The sequence below is a fragment of the Marmota marmota genome, unplaced genomic scaffold, assembly GCF_001458135.2.
Source record: "Marmota marmota marmota unplaced genomic scaffold, marMar, whole genome shotgun sequence".
NCBI lineage: Eukaryota > Metazoa > Chordata > Mammalia > Rodentia > Sciuridae > Marmota > Marmota marmota.
In genome coordinates, this window is record NW_026000068.1 from 846913 (window position 1) to 861980 (window position 15068).

Consider the following 15068-nt stretch of genomic DNA (forward strand, 5'->3'; position numbering starts at 1 on the left):
GACCCAGGACGCAGGCTGGTCCTGGGGCACCCATGTTGCCTGCCAGAGCTCCTGGCAGATGGCAGTTCCTCCTCTTAGACTCCTCCTTAACTCCAGCTGGAATTCCTCTTTGCAGGTTTTCAGGATTCTGTTGTGGTCCTGACTGTAAGCACGCACCCCAAATCAGTCCCTTGTTACCATCCACTACCAAGGGAAGGGGGCAGATGAAGCCTGCGTTCCTGCCCGAGCTCCCTCACCTGGGTCCCTGCCGCTGGACCCATCCCATGCACACGGGAGGATGCTAGAGCCGCAGGCCAAGGGACTTGGCTCTTGCCTGGGACAGCCCAGAAAGAGCCAGAAGACCCGCCGCCCTGGCGCTTTGCTCAAGGGGAGTCGCCTTGCCAGTGCTGGGGGCTGTCAAGTTTGAATCGCTGGGAATTGGGAAACCTGCGGGCCTCTGGGGCTTTGTGGAGACACGCTGTACCTGACTTTGGAAACACCAAAACGCTAACAAATGTAACCTTTCTCTCCTCGAGACACCTGGCGGGGAGATGGCTTCTATTCGTGTACGTGACATTTGAACAGCCTTGTGCCCTCCCTGGAGGGCAGGCTCTTCATATTTATCCTCTGCTCTCCGGATTACAGGTTGCTGCTCTAGAAATCCCAGACTGGGGGCTTTACATACTTTTAAGGGTTGTTTGAGAATTGCTCAGTTCTCCTACCAGGGAATTTGGGATTTGTTTGAGAAATTCTTCCCAACAACGAAATTACTCTGGTTCACCAGGGAAACCAGCATAGAAAACATAATTAATTTCAAAATATGAATAAAACAGGGCTGGGGATGTAGCTCAGCATAGAACCCTTGCCTAGCATGGAAGAAGCCTGGGTTTGAGCCCCAGCATTACCAAGAAAAAAAAATTGAAGACCCTGAGGCAGAAAAGTACACTGGCTTGACGGCTGCATGTCTTGAAAGTCAGCTGGCAATGGCAGCGAATGTCTGGAGTCCTTTGTCTAGACTGTGGAGAGTTCATCTGTCTCTCCAGGCAGGGATGGTCTGAAATTGTCACATTGTAACACATGAGAAGTGTTCAGAAAAGGAATTGTTGGCTAAAACAACACAAGGACGGGCGGCGGTTCACGGTGGCAGTCCCAGACCTACCAGGAACAGTAGATGAATGATAAAGTGTGGCTTCCTGGCAAATGAGAGGGACCGACTGTGCCTTCCACAGCCACCCAGGGTGGCCCCACATGCTGCTGCCTTGAGAGGGTGTCAGTCACATGCATAGAAGATCATGACAGGCTCCTCTTGGGGAGAGGGTTGGCCAGCCACTCAGGGACTTCAGCCTGGGGCCCCCAGATATGGGGAGGGGACATTCATGGGATCCACTGATTCCAGGTTGCTCAAAGAAACTGCAAATGTGTCAAGAAAAGACTTATTCCCCAATCCGTGAGGGATTTCAGAAAACCCTGAAGAAGGGTAATTCTGGGTGAAGGGGCACAAACTGCCCTTGACTTCCATGAGTGCCTTGCACCCAGGCAGAAATTCAGGTAGATGGTGTGTTGGGGGCAAGTGGGTGGCCTCCTGTGCTCCTGCCACCGGGCTGCAGAGCTGGTCCTCTGTTCCCAGGCTCTTGGCCGCCCTGGGGAGGGAGAGGAGCACGTCTGGACACACTGCACCATGCCGCGGCAGGAGAGCTTGGAGGGCGCTGGGAACAGGTGCAGAAGCCTGCGCAGCTCCCGGCCCTGGGCCAGCTTGACCGTGGGCAGCGTACAGGACGTGTGCACGCAGTCTGATCATAGGGCAGTGTAGAGGAAAATGGGCTGCAGGGAGAGCCTGGTGGGGCTGGGAGGAGACCTCCCTCCTGCCCTGCCCGCCTGCTTGGGGGCAGGCCTTCACCCTGAACTGGCCTGCTTTTCAAAACTCTTGTTTTGAAATGATAACAGATTCACAGTATGTGGGTTTCCTACTGCTGGGGTAGCATGTCACCATAAAATGCTTTAAGATGTCACGCACCTATTTCAACCCTGGAAGCCCGAGGCTGAAGTCGGCCCTCCTGGGTTCACATTGAGGGTGGTGGGGCTGGTCCCTGGGAGGCTCCAGGGAGAATCCCTTCTGGCCTTTGCCAGAATGTGCTGGGGGCGCCACGTTCCTGGACTTCCCTCTGCGCGCAGGTGAGTAGTGTCTTCCAGACTCTGCCACCTCTGTGTCCACCACCACCTGGCCTTCTTACCCTCTGTCCTCTGCCCACTGTGCAGGACTCACCCAGATAATCCAGGATGACCTCTCTACCCCAAAACTCTCAGTATAGTCCCCTCTGCAAGCTCCCTGGTACCGGGTCTGGTGGCAGTCACAGGTTAGCGATCAGGACATGGGAATTTGGGGGCATGGCAGAGACAGTCTCTCAGAAGGAAAAGGCTGTTCCTCCTGCCTTGAAGGCTGCCCCTCACAGTGAAATCTGTACTCAGTGGAGCCTGCACAAATGCGTGCACAGTTACCCACGTAGTTCCTTTAAGGGAATGTGCCCGTCACCCCTCCCAACTGCCTCCAGCCGGACCCCTCAAGGCCACTCCCTGCCTTGGGGTTGAGTCTTATCTTGGTAAGGTGACATAAAGGAGCCATTCCACTGAGGCCTTTTGAGCCTGGTGTGGTCTACCCTGGATGCCTTGAGACCCCTCATGGGTGGTGTACATCAGCAGCTCATTGCCTTGTCCTGCTGATGGCACCAGGTGTGGACTGACCAGTTTGTCAAGGACATAAATAAAACTGCTCTAGACACCCATGGGCAGGATTTTCCACATAACTGAGCAGGATCACGTGGATTTCCGTGGCCCTGGGATGAATGAAGCCCAGGCTTGGCTTCTGGATTGAGGAGTGTGTTCTGAGAAGCTGCCCTTGGCTTGGCAGAGGGCTGCAGCCTCCCACTTGCCATCAGCGTGAACGAGGGTCCTGTGTTTCCATCTGCACTTGGCAGGGGCCACTGTTCTCACCCTGGCCCCTCTGACAGGGGAGCAGCCCCAGCTGTTGTGCCTGAGAACGGCAGGCTTCCAGGAGCCGCACAGGGGGACCCTGGGTCAGAGTCAGAAGTGCCTGGCAGGGCAGAGCCTGTCCCTTCGTCCTGTGCGTGCGCCACAACAGAGGAAGGGTACATGCCTCACAGGAAAACTTCCCATCATTCCTATACCACCCGAGCAGTTCCCACGTGTCACTGGCCAGGGTTAGGAGGAGGTCCTGGGGGTGTCAAGGTGGAGCCAGAGCTGTGGGGGGGGGCCCCAACTCAGTGGTCCCCCAGGGACAACAAGAGACAGAAGCCAGCAACTCCCTGGGGGAAAGAAGTGGAGACATGGAAGTGTCCCACAGTGTGGCCACCCAGGTGGGAAGCAGCATGTGTCCCTAGGCCCTGAGAACCTCGAGGGCCACCTGCCAGGACAGCTTGGGAACTCTGTCCCCAACTCTCCAGGAGACTGCCTGGCACAGGTTGGTGGCTTCCCAGAAAGCCATGTTGTCTGTTTTCTTAACAGCTGGGCCTTTAATCTGCCCTGCTTTGTGGCCTTCCACGTTAATCCCTCCTGATGCCACTTCGGTCTCTCTGTTTGCTTTCTCTTGCACCTTAAACCACCTCGTAAAAACCAATAAGAAGTACTTATGGCAAAAATCCCTCTGAATGCGGTTGTTTAATCCCTGGGCCTTGGCAAACATGGCTCAGCTCCTGTTTTACATCTTTGGATTCATTGCACCCTTGGACGTTGTTTGATGAAATTTAAGAAAACAGTAAGATTAAAGCATCCTCTCGGATGTGGAAAGGTTGCATTTGCTTATGAAATTAAGCCTCTTAATCACCCCTCTGTGAACGTGGTGCTGCCTGCCACCCAGAAGCTCCCGAACAAGGCACAGACCCCTCCAGGCATCAGGTGTCTGGAGGAAGAGGGTCTTCTTGGTGGCAACCAGTGGACCCTGGGGGGTGCTGGTTCTGACTGGAAACAGCAGGAAGCAGGAGGGGAGGAGGCAGCCCACCACAGAGCTGTTGGCCTCTGGTCTGCCTGAGAAGAGTCCCCAGCAAGTGCTTGGCTTCTGTCTTTTTAAGGAAGGCACCTGCCTTCCCTAAAGACTTCCTAAAGTCAGCTGGGCCCCTGCTCAGGATGAGCGATCCCAGCCACGCTCCAGGGGTCCCGTGCCACACTTGGCCACTGTCATCTCTTGCTGGGTTTTTTGCAGTAGGTGTTAACTCCAATTCTTATGAGCCCCGTTTTCCAGGAAGCATCTGTTGAAAAGTTATAAAGAACTCTTCACATCCTACTTAAGACCTGCGGGGCCCTTCACTGCCCCTAAAACAAAATCCAGACATTTTCTCTGGCTTTCCAAGCCTCTTGTTCTGCAGCTGCATCACGCCCCGAGCCCTCAGTCGCCCAGCTGGCCTTGAATTTGAGATCCTCCTGCCTCAGCCTCCCCCAGTCAGGCTGGCAGGCCTGTGCCGTGCCCAGCCAAGCCTTCTGATTCTGCCGGAGGCATCAGGCTGATGATCTTCCCGCTGATGCTGCTGTTCTTCAGCTGACCACACAGATATCATACATTTGGATATTTTAGGCTTTCACCTCAGTTGAAAGTACTTTCTAATACCCTTCTGAATTCTTCATTGACCCATAATTTCAAAGTATGAGATTTAAATTTAAATTGTTTGATGGCCCATAACACTACTTTGCGGCTGGGGGTGGCGGGTCTGTCCCCTTCACCAGGCCAGCAGGGTAAAGCATTCTTCAGGCCTCTCTGTCCTCGCAGACGCTCTGCGTGCCCCTCCTGAGCTTGCGGACCTGACTGTGGACCCTGTGCTTCTGTCACATCTTGCTCGCTGTGGACTGGACCTCCTCTCTGGGCACAAGACATGAGGACCATCCCATCCCCTGTAAGAGCTGATTCTACATCTATGAAAAGATTTAATTTACTCACTGGAAATGCTCTCTCTCCCCAATCTATTTTCCTGATATTAGGATAGTCACCCCAGCATTCTTGAGTTGTTAACATTGTGTCTCACTTTTCCACTTTCTATTTTTCACATATTATGTCTTTGTACTTAAAATGGCTTTCTTAGCTGGCCACGTTGGTACATCACAGTGCCCTGGGGGCTGAGGCAGGAGGATCACAGGTTTGAGGCCAGCCTCACTAACTTAGTGAATGTCAAAGTAAAAAGAGCTGGGGGTGTATGTAACTCAGTGGTAGAGTGCCCCTGGGTCCAACCCCCATAAGAAAAAATAAAGAAAGAAAGAAATAAAACGGGTTTCTCGTAGGCAGCATGTTTGGTCTTGCTTATTCACTAGGTCTGGCAGCCCTGCCTAGGACACTGACATTTAATGTGGTCATTGGTGCCGTTGGCCTAGTCTCCACAGTGCTGCTTGTTTTCTGTTTGTCCTGACAGTTTTGGGTTTCTCTTTTGATCTCTCTCTTCCTTCCCTTGAATTGGGTGTTTTTTAAAAAAAATGTATTGGTGCATCATATTATACATAATAGTGACACTCTTTGTGACATCTGTACGTGATCAATTTAACTCCCCTCCTCTCTCGTCCTCCCTGTCCTCTACTCCACGGGCCTCCCTCCCATTGTCACAGGTGGTCTCTTTCCCACGGTGACCTCTACGTATGAGAGCGAACATACCGACCCCTGACTTCTGGACTTTCCTGAGTCAGGACTGTTGTGTTTAACATGGTGCTCTCTAGTTCCATTCATTTTCCTGCAAATGACGTGATTTTGTTCTTTATATCTCCATAAACTCCACTGTGTCTGTGTACCATACTTTCCTTATCCATACCCACTGACAGATGCCTGGCTGGCCCCACAGTTGGCTGTTGTGCATCATGCAGCTGTACACATGGGTGTGCATGTGCGGCTACAGCACAATGACTTTGATTCTTCACGGTAAATACCAAAGAGTCGTATACCTGGGTCATAGGGGGCTCAATTTCTAGTCTTTTTTCTAGTCTTTTTTTCAAGGAACCCCCATATTGACTTCCACAGTAGTTGAACTGATTTACGATCCCACCAGGAGTGTGAAAGTGTTACTCCCCCCCATGTCCTCTCCAGCGTGTAACATTACCTGTGTTCTTGATGGCTGTTGTTCTAGCTGGAATGAGATGAAACCTCAGTGTAGTTTTGATTTGCATTTCCCTGATTGCTAAAGATGTTCAACATATATAAATAAAAATATAAATATATATAGTATAAATATATTTATATTTGATGGCCAATTGTACTTCTTTTGAGAAATGTCTGCTTAGTTCATTTGCCCATTTATTGATCGGATTATTTGGGCCTCTTTTTGGTGTTCAGTTTTTAAAGTACTTTATATACTCTGGACATTAATCTTCTGTCAGAAGAGTAGTTGGGAAAGATCTTCTCCCATTCTATAGGCTCTCTCTTTGACTGTTGTTTCCTTTGCTATACAAAAGCTTTTTAATTTGATGCCACCCCACTATTAATTCTTAGTATTATTTCCTGCGTTGTAAGGGCTTTACTGAGGAAGTCTGATGTGTGCTGGAGTATTGACCACAGGGTTTCTTCTAGGAGTTACACAGTCTCTGGTCTGATTCCTAGGTCTTTGATCTATTGGGGGCTGATTTTCATGCAGTGTGAGAGCTACAGATCTGCTTTCAGTCTTCTATGTATGGACGACCAGTTTTCCCAGCACCATGTGTTAAAGGCTTTTTCCCCTCTAATGTGTGTTTTTGGCATCTCAGGCCAGGACCAGATGGCTGTGTCTGTGCCTTCCGTCCTCCTCCATTGGTCTTCTCGTCTATTTTCATGCCAATGCCATTCATTCTTTTTTTGGGGGGAGGGGGTGTTGAACTCAGGGGCACTAGGCCACTGAGCCACATCCCCACCCCCATTTTTTGTGTTTTATTTGGAGACAGGGTCTCACTGCTTAGCACCTCACTGTTGCCGAGGCTGGCTTTGAACTTCAACCCTCCGGTCTCAGCCTCCCTGGCTGCTGGGATGACGGTGAGCCACCACGCCTGGCCCACTCGCTCCTGTTGCTGTAGCTCTGTATTATAATGTGAAGTCAGGCATTGGGATGCCACCAGCTGCCTATTTTTGCTCAGATTTACTTTGACTGTTCTGGGTCTTCTATACTCCCATGTGAATTTAAAGGCTGTTGGGATTTTGATGGGGAATCACATTGATTCCATAGGTTACTTTTGATAATACTTTTACTTTTAACAATATTGTCTGTGACTACCCAAGAACATGGGAGATCTTTTCATCTTCTAAATGTCTTCTTTTATTTATTTTTTCAGTGTTCTGAATTTTCTTTCTTCCTTGGTCAGATTAATTCCTAGGTGGGGTTTTGGGGGGTTATTGGAGTATTTTTCCTTATTTCTTTCAGGGGATTCATTATCAGTATATTAAAAAGCTATTGATTTTTGAATATGTGTTGATTTTCGTTTTTTTTTTTAATTTTTAGACGCTGATGAACCCTTTTTATTTGTTTATTTATACATGGTGCTGAGAAACAAACCCAGTGCCTCACACATGCTAGGCAAGTGCTGTACCACTGAGCCCATGTGCATTGATTTTCTTTATCCTACTTTTCTGAATTTGTTATTAGCTCTAGACATCTTGTGGTGGAACTTTTGGATCTTATAAGTATAGGATCATACCATCTGAAAATGATGCTGGTCTGACTTCTTTTTCTATCTGAATCCCTTTATTTCCTCCTCTTGCCTAAATGCTGTGGCTATAGTTTCAAGCACTGCAATTAAATAGGAGTGGTGAGAGTGGACATCCTTGTCTTGTTCCTGATTTTAGTTTTTCCTCATTCAGAATGATGTTGGTTTGGGTTCATCGTTTACGACTTCTGTGATGTGGAAGTAAGTTTCATCTATCCCCAGTTTCTTTAGTTTTTTTTTTTTTTAACATAACTGGGTGCTGGATTTTGTCAAAGTTTTTTCCTGCACCTATTGAGATGATCATATGGTTTTTGTCCTGTTTCTTCTTAGGTGATGTATCTTACTTATTGACTTGTGAATGTTGAACATCCTTGCATCCCTGGAATGAAACCAACTTGATCATGATGAGTAATGTTCTGATGTGCTGTGGAATGTTATTTATTAACATTTTATCAAGCATTTTTAAATCTATGTTCTTCAGGGATATTGGTCTATAGTGTTCTTTCCTGGATGTGTCCTTTTCCAGTCTTGGTATTAGGGTCAAACTGGCTTTATAGAATGAATTTTGAAGTGTTCTCTATTTCATGGAATGGTTTGAGGAACGTTGGAAAGAGTTCTTCTTTAAAGTGCTGTAGAACTCAGTTGAGAATCCATCTGGTCCTGGGATTTTCTTTGTTGAAGGCTTTTATTTCTGTGTCAATTTCATTGTTTGTTGCTACTCTGTTTAGGTCTTCTATTATCATCTTCGTTAAATATTGGTAGGTTGTATGTGCCTAGAAGTTTAGATTTTCTTAAAGATTTTTCAATTTATTGGAATACATTTTCAGAAAGTACAATGATCCTCTGGATTTCTGTAATGTCTGTTGTGATATCTCCTTTTTTATCTCCAATTTTATTAATTTGGGTCTTTTTCTTTCTTTCTTTTCCTTACTTTGGCTAAAGGTTTATCAAATTTGTTTATCTCTTCCAAGAGACAATTTGTTATGCTGATCCTTTGTACTTTTTTGTTTTATTTTGTTCTAATTAGTTATACATGACAGTAGAATGCATTTTGACACATTGAACACAAATGGTGTTATTTTGTACTTCTAAAAATCTTATATTTTATTAATTTTGGGTCTGATCTTAATTATTTCCTTCCTTCTACAATTTTTTATAAGATATTGGGGTGCATCATTAGGTTATTTGGATCTTTCTGAACTTTTTAATGTAGGCACTCATAGCTAAACTTCTTTTTGGAATCACCTTCATGGGTTTCCAGAGATTCTAGTTTGCTATACTTCTATTTTTGTTTGATTACAAAGATTTTAAAAATTCTTCCCTGATTCCTTTGATGATCCATTCATAGTTCCAAAGTGTAATGTACAATATCCTCTGTTTTATAGTTTTTCTTGATGTTGAGATGATCTGATAATATGAAGGAATTATATCAACTCTTTTTTGTATTTGTTAAAACTTGCTTTGTAGCCTATAATGTGCTCCATTTGGAGAAAGTTCCATGAGCATCTAAGAAGAAAGAATATTTAATTGTTGTTGGATGAAATGTTCCTTTGATATCTTTTAAGTCCATTTAATTTGTAGTATGTTTTAGGTTTGAAGTGTCTGCTCATTTTATGTCTGCATGACCACTACTGTTGAAAGGGGTGTGTCAAAATCACTCAGTATATTATATTTGGATCTAACTGAGCCTTGATGTGGTATAGGGTTTGTTGCATGAAATCACATGTACTGACATTTGGGGCGTAAACATTTACTATCATTATGTCTTCTTTTGGGCATGTTCCCTTTACCATTGTGTTATGGGCCAGGCTGTATGGGCAGTGACCAAACAGACTCCGTTTTGCCCTAAGACTCCACGTCATATAAGAAATGCTTCTCCCACGGAAAGCCCACCTCTGCACCCATCAACTGTTGCTTAGCATAGCACGTTATATAACATAAAAGTGCTTTTCTCTTTGGTTCCCATTTTTCTTGGACATGTACCCTGTCAGAGATTGATTATCTAGACTTTAGTAACCATTCTTTAACCTATACTCAACTAGGGATGTGTTGGCCCACTTCCTTTTCTACTTATGATTTCAGATCTCTTAACATTTGGTCATAGCAACAGCCACTTAGGCTTTAATATGGTTTGGGACTATAAAAGGTGTATTTGAACCCCGGGAGGGGGTCGAAGGGTGTAGACTTGCAGCCTGCCCTTTGGCCTGCCAGCCGGTGGATCCGGACCACCAAGTGGTGAATAATGTTTCCATCTCTTGCTTTAAGATCCACTTGGTGATTTATTGCAGTCTCACCTTAAGAAACATGTAGCTACCTTCTTTGTCTCTTGATCACTTTTGGCTTGAAATCTAATGTCTTGTATATGAGAATAGCTACTCTGCTTTCTGTCAGATCCCATTAGAAGAGAATGTCTTGTTCAGTCCTTTCACTTTCAGTTTGAGGATGTCTTTGCTGGTGAGGTGTGTTTCTTACAGGAAATAGAGTTTGGTCTTGTTTTTTAACCCAATCAACTAGCCTATGTCTTTTAATTCGTGAATTGAGAATATTTACCTTTAGTGTCATCATAGAGGGGTATTTACTATCTCCTGCCATTGTGATTTATTGCTAACATTTAATTTCATCCTAATTCTTATTTGCTTAACTACTCTCCTAATAGGACTCATTCTTTCTTGACCTCTGTTTTTATCTGCTTTAGGTATCTTCCACAGTGCTCTTAGTAATCATGAGTCCTTTTTTTGGGGGGGGCGGGGGATAACCAGGGATTGAACTCAGGGGCACTCAACCACTAAGCCACATCCCCAGCCCAATTTTGTATTTTTTGTTAGAGACAGGGTCTCACTGAGTTGCTTAGAGCAACTGTTGTTGAGGCTGGCTTTGAACTCTGGATCCTCCTGTCTCAGCCTCCCGTGCTGGGATTACAGGTGTGCACCACCACATCTGACTGAATCCTTGAATACTTTGCTTATTTTTGAAGGTTTTTATTTCTTATTTGATTTTGAAGGATAATTTTCATGGATATAGCAATAATTGACAATTATATTCTTTCAGGGCTCAAATTTGCATCATTCCAAGGCTTCCTGAATTTTAGGTTTTCTGTTGAGAAATCAGTTGTTATTCTAATTGATTTACCTCTATGTGACCTGAAATTTCTCCGGAGGTTTTAAAATTCTACCTATATTCTGTATATTTGGTATTTTGATTATAACATTAAGATAGATGGACGCTCAGGAAAAGAGAAAAAGAGACCCTTACTGGATGGGGCCCTGGATCTGTGAGCAAGACCAGCCATACCTGTCTCTTTATTTAGATGAACACAGTCTGCAGCATATTCTTGTAACAGATTAGAACAAAACCACAATCAATTTAAATGTCAGCAGAGGGCCGGGGCTGGGGCTGACAGCGCTGGCCTAGCAATGTGTGAAGCCCTGGGTTCAATTCTCAGCACCACATGTAAATAAATAAAAGTTGTCAATCGACAACTAAAAAACATTAAAAATAAATAAATAAATGTCAGCAGATTCAAAGACTTACATCACGTGCCTACAGCTGACTCACTGCTGTTGTGCCTGACCAAGAAGAATCGTCTGGACCCAAAACAGCAAATGCCTGGGGTCTCATTGTCACTAAAGCCAGCCTGAGAACAGGCACTCTTCTTCACAGGAAGGCCCTACCTGCGAGCAGTGAGCGCCCTGGCGGCACCACTCTCCGGGCTGGCGGGTGCCCTGCCTCCGGGTTTGTATACCTAGCATGGCTGCCCTTTAATGAATCCTTCCTTGTGCCTTGTTTTCAACATGTTCTGAAATTTTTTCTTGGTACAAGCCAAGAACCTGCCCAGTTGAGGTCCCACTGCCCCTGGAAGCTACTTGTTGGGACCCCTGTGAGGGGACAGCAGCTGTGGAAAGGCCCTTTTTTGTGTTGTCTATTTGGGGTTCTAAATGTCCCTGGTATCTGGACGCTCATTTATTTCCAAGATTTGGAATATTTTCTGCTGTTGTTTCCACTGAACAGGTCATCAGTGCCAATGGCCTCTGTCTCTATTCTTTCCTCAATGCCAGCGAATCTCAAATTTGGTCTCTTAATGTTGTCTGGATTCTTGCATATTCTGCTCCCAGTTTACAATTTGTTATTTAGTATTGTCTGATATCCAAGGCTGTCACCGTGTCTTCACGTTCTGGGGTTCTGATTTCTGCCTCACCTGATCTATTGGAGAGACTTTCAAACTGAACATTTTATTTGACTTATTGAGTCTTTCATTTCTGAGATTTCTGTGGGGTTCTTGTTCAGAACGCCTCCTTATTGAGATGCTGTTTCATCATCTTCATTTTCTGCCGTAGTCCATTTTTTAGATCTTCCTGTAATTAATCAATCATGTCACAGTCAACTCTTTGGGTCTTGGGATTTCATCCACTCTGATATTATGGATTCAGTTCCCAGGGGTGGTGAACTCTGGGAGGTAGCTATTGGCCTGTCTCCTTGTGTTTTCTTAGGTCCTATATTTTCACATCTGCATGATGAAGGCCTTTCTTTTTTATGTGAGGGTCTTTCATTGAGCCCGGAGCTGGGGTGTATCAGCTTCAACACATCTGATTAGCCCAATCAAAGCGCTGAGTTCCACCACTGTGCCGCTCTGAGAGGAGAGTGGCAGCGAACAGTGGTCGTGTAAGAGCAAAACAGATGCACACCTCCTCAGAAGCCATCACTAATGCCTGCTGCCACTCGCCCACCAACGAGAAGGTGGAGTACAGAATGGGCTGAGAAGACGAGGTGTTGGTATTAATGACATTATTCTAAATGGAATTGGGAGAAGGAATAAAAATAAAAAGAGAAAAAAATAAAAGTAAAAAGAGCCAAAAAGAAAGAAAAGAAAAAAAGAGAAAAACCTGGGAGGAAAGGGAGACAAAGCAGAGGGGAAGAACCTGCAGAAAGGAGAGGTGTTGCTGGAGGGTCCTGCCCCCAACAGGCCCGTGAGATTGGAGAGACTGAAAGAACACAGAGGAGGGACGCTTTCCACGTCCCCAGGATCTCAGCCACAGCGGCCATCACACCACGTCCCCAGGAGCTCAGCCACAGGGGCCATCACACCACGTCCCCAGGAGCTCAGCCACAGCGACCATCACACCACGTCCCCAGCAGCTCAGTCACTGGGTCATCACACCAGGTCCCCAGGAGCTCAGCAACAGGGTCATTACACCAGGTCCAAGAGCAGCTCATCAACAGCGGCCATCACACCAGGTCCCAGAGCAGACCAGCAACAGGGTCATCACACCAGGTCCCAGAACATCTCATCAACAGTGACCATCACACCAGGTCCCAGAGCATCTCAGCAACAGCGACCATCACACCACGTCCCCAGGAGCTCAGCCACAGGGGCCATCACACCAGGTCCCAGAGCATCTCAGCAACAGCGACCATCACACCACGTCCCAGAGCAGACCAGCAACAGCGGTCACAGAAAGGTCTGTTTTGCTTCTTGCTGAGGTTTTAAAGTGGAGATCTTTCTTTCCAGGGTCTAGACTTAGAATCTCCACTGTGAGGACGCTCGTGCAACACAAACACCGTGGCACTGTTTGTGCTCAGCTCTGACCCAGCTCGCAGGGCAGCGTGGTGCTGTGCTCTGCCCCTCCTGGCCTGGTGGCTAGCTGCACAGGAGCCTGCTGTCTGCTCAGAGCGGAACCCACCCTCAGCTTGGCTTGGCTGCCATGCGGGGAACAGGAGTGTGACTCTCAGTGCTCTGGCCAGCATCACGAGGCAGTCTGTGGACAGGTCCAGATGGAGCTGCACCCCTGGTTCTGAGGCTCAGTCCCTGTGCCGGGCGAGGCGTGTGGGGGCATCTCGGATGTGTCCGTGTACCCTCCAGACCTCTCTGGTGTGGAACATGAATTAGGATGTTCCAGGGTCACCCCGTTGCATGGTTGGGTGTGTTGATGATCCCCTCTCATTTCCAATGTTGGCATGATGACGGAGGTCCCTGCTTTGTCTTACTTGACAAGCTGCTCAAGGTTTAGAGCACACTGCTCTGGCCCATCCCCGCCTGCCTTCTGTTTACATCACATCGTCACGCAGACTGCCGCCACCACGGTTTGGTCACCACTGTACTGGTGGTCCATGGATCACCTCACCTGTGCCACCATAGCCATCTTAGTCGGTGCACTCCATGATGTCTGCATGACACTGGCCTGATGATGTTTCTCAGAGCGAGTCTCTGACAGGCTCAATGGGACTCTGTTACGGTTCAGATACGAAGTGTCCCCGAAAGCTCAGCTAGGAGACAGTGCAAGGGTGGTCAGAGAACATCATGTTCCATGAACATTCAGAACCCACCTGCCCTGTGGCCCTGGTCCGTCTCCACGAGGCTGCCTATCTACAGACACAGCTGTCAAGGGGCCCATGCTCTCCAAGGCTGACTGTTCAGAGAGCTTCTTTCCTGAGAGCACCAGTCCCAGCACATGTCCCAGCCTGTGCAGAAACTGGTGAAATAACCAAATGTGGGCACAGGGCACCAAACTCCAGCAGAGGGGTCAGACATCATATCCGAGGGATTCGAACCAGCCTCCCAAGATGCCAGCGGGGTGTTCGTGACAACCATGATCATTACTAACTGTCCAAGGACAGTCAGCTCCGGCACACAGGCGGAAGCCAGCAGCGTGCAAGCCGCATCTTGAAGCCCAAGGACCTGTGTCCCCTTCTCTAAACCTTTCCACACAGACCTGCTTGAAGGAGGGAAAGCGGCACCCTAGCCCCTGCCCACACCACACCCCAGGGCCCGTAGTGCCCCCTCGAGAGCGGCCGGACGGGCTCTTGGTGCAGTGCAGGACTGACAGCATGGCAAAGAGCCGCCCTGCAGCGATGCCAACTAAGCCTGGCATGGGGCTGAAGTCGGGGTGTGGTCCTGCCCTTGCCAAGATGAGGACAACCTCCGACAACCCTGTCTGCTTCCGGGAGCACCAGAGGTCAGAGGCCAGAGGCAGTTCCACACACCACTCCTGTGGGGGCTGGCCACAGGCAGAGCCCTGGGGACGTCCCCACAGGCAAGCAGTGATGGGACGACCAGCATGGTGGTCCTCAGGCCAAGCTGGCTCCTCTGCTCACAGTGATCCTGGTGCCCCCCACCCCCACTGTGTGCTGGTTGCCCTGGCCTAGGAAGCACGCCTTCTGCCCCAGGGGTCTCTGAAATCCACAGGCATGGAAGAGTCCCTGGGGTGGCAGAGCCTGGGTGTGTGGTGGAGGGTGCTGGAGCCCCTGTGGCTGCCTACACATTCCTGGTGCCACCACCCCACAGGAGCTCTGGCCTGCCTGTGGTGCAGGCTCCTGCCCAGCCCTCTCCCAGGGGGCTCTTCCCCTTGCCTCCCTCCCACCTTGGGTCTCACAATTCCCCAACTCCAGGTGCCTTGTGCAGCTGTGCTGGGGCCACCCATAAAGGCCCAGGGGGCGGCTCC

At 48.0% G+C, this 15068-nt stretch overlaps 1 protein-coding gene across 1 annotated transcript in view; it reads right to left on the minus strand.

Moving 5' to 3' along the window:
• Nucleotides 1–14498, minus strand: part of Tert (telomerase reverse transcriptase) — a 42724-nt gene extending 28226 nt beyond the window's left edge. The window contains exons 1-2 of the mRNA XM_048814193.1: nt 14381–14498; nt 1650–1769 (exon numbers count right to left, since the gene is read on the minus strand). Of these exons, the coding sequence (XP_048670150.1) occupies nt 1650–1769; nt 14381–14498 (238 nt within the window). The remainder of the gene's footprint in view (nt 1–1649; nt 1770–14380) is intronic.
• Between the last annotated feature and the right edge of the window lie 570 nt (nt 14499–15068).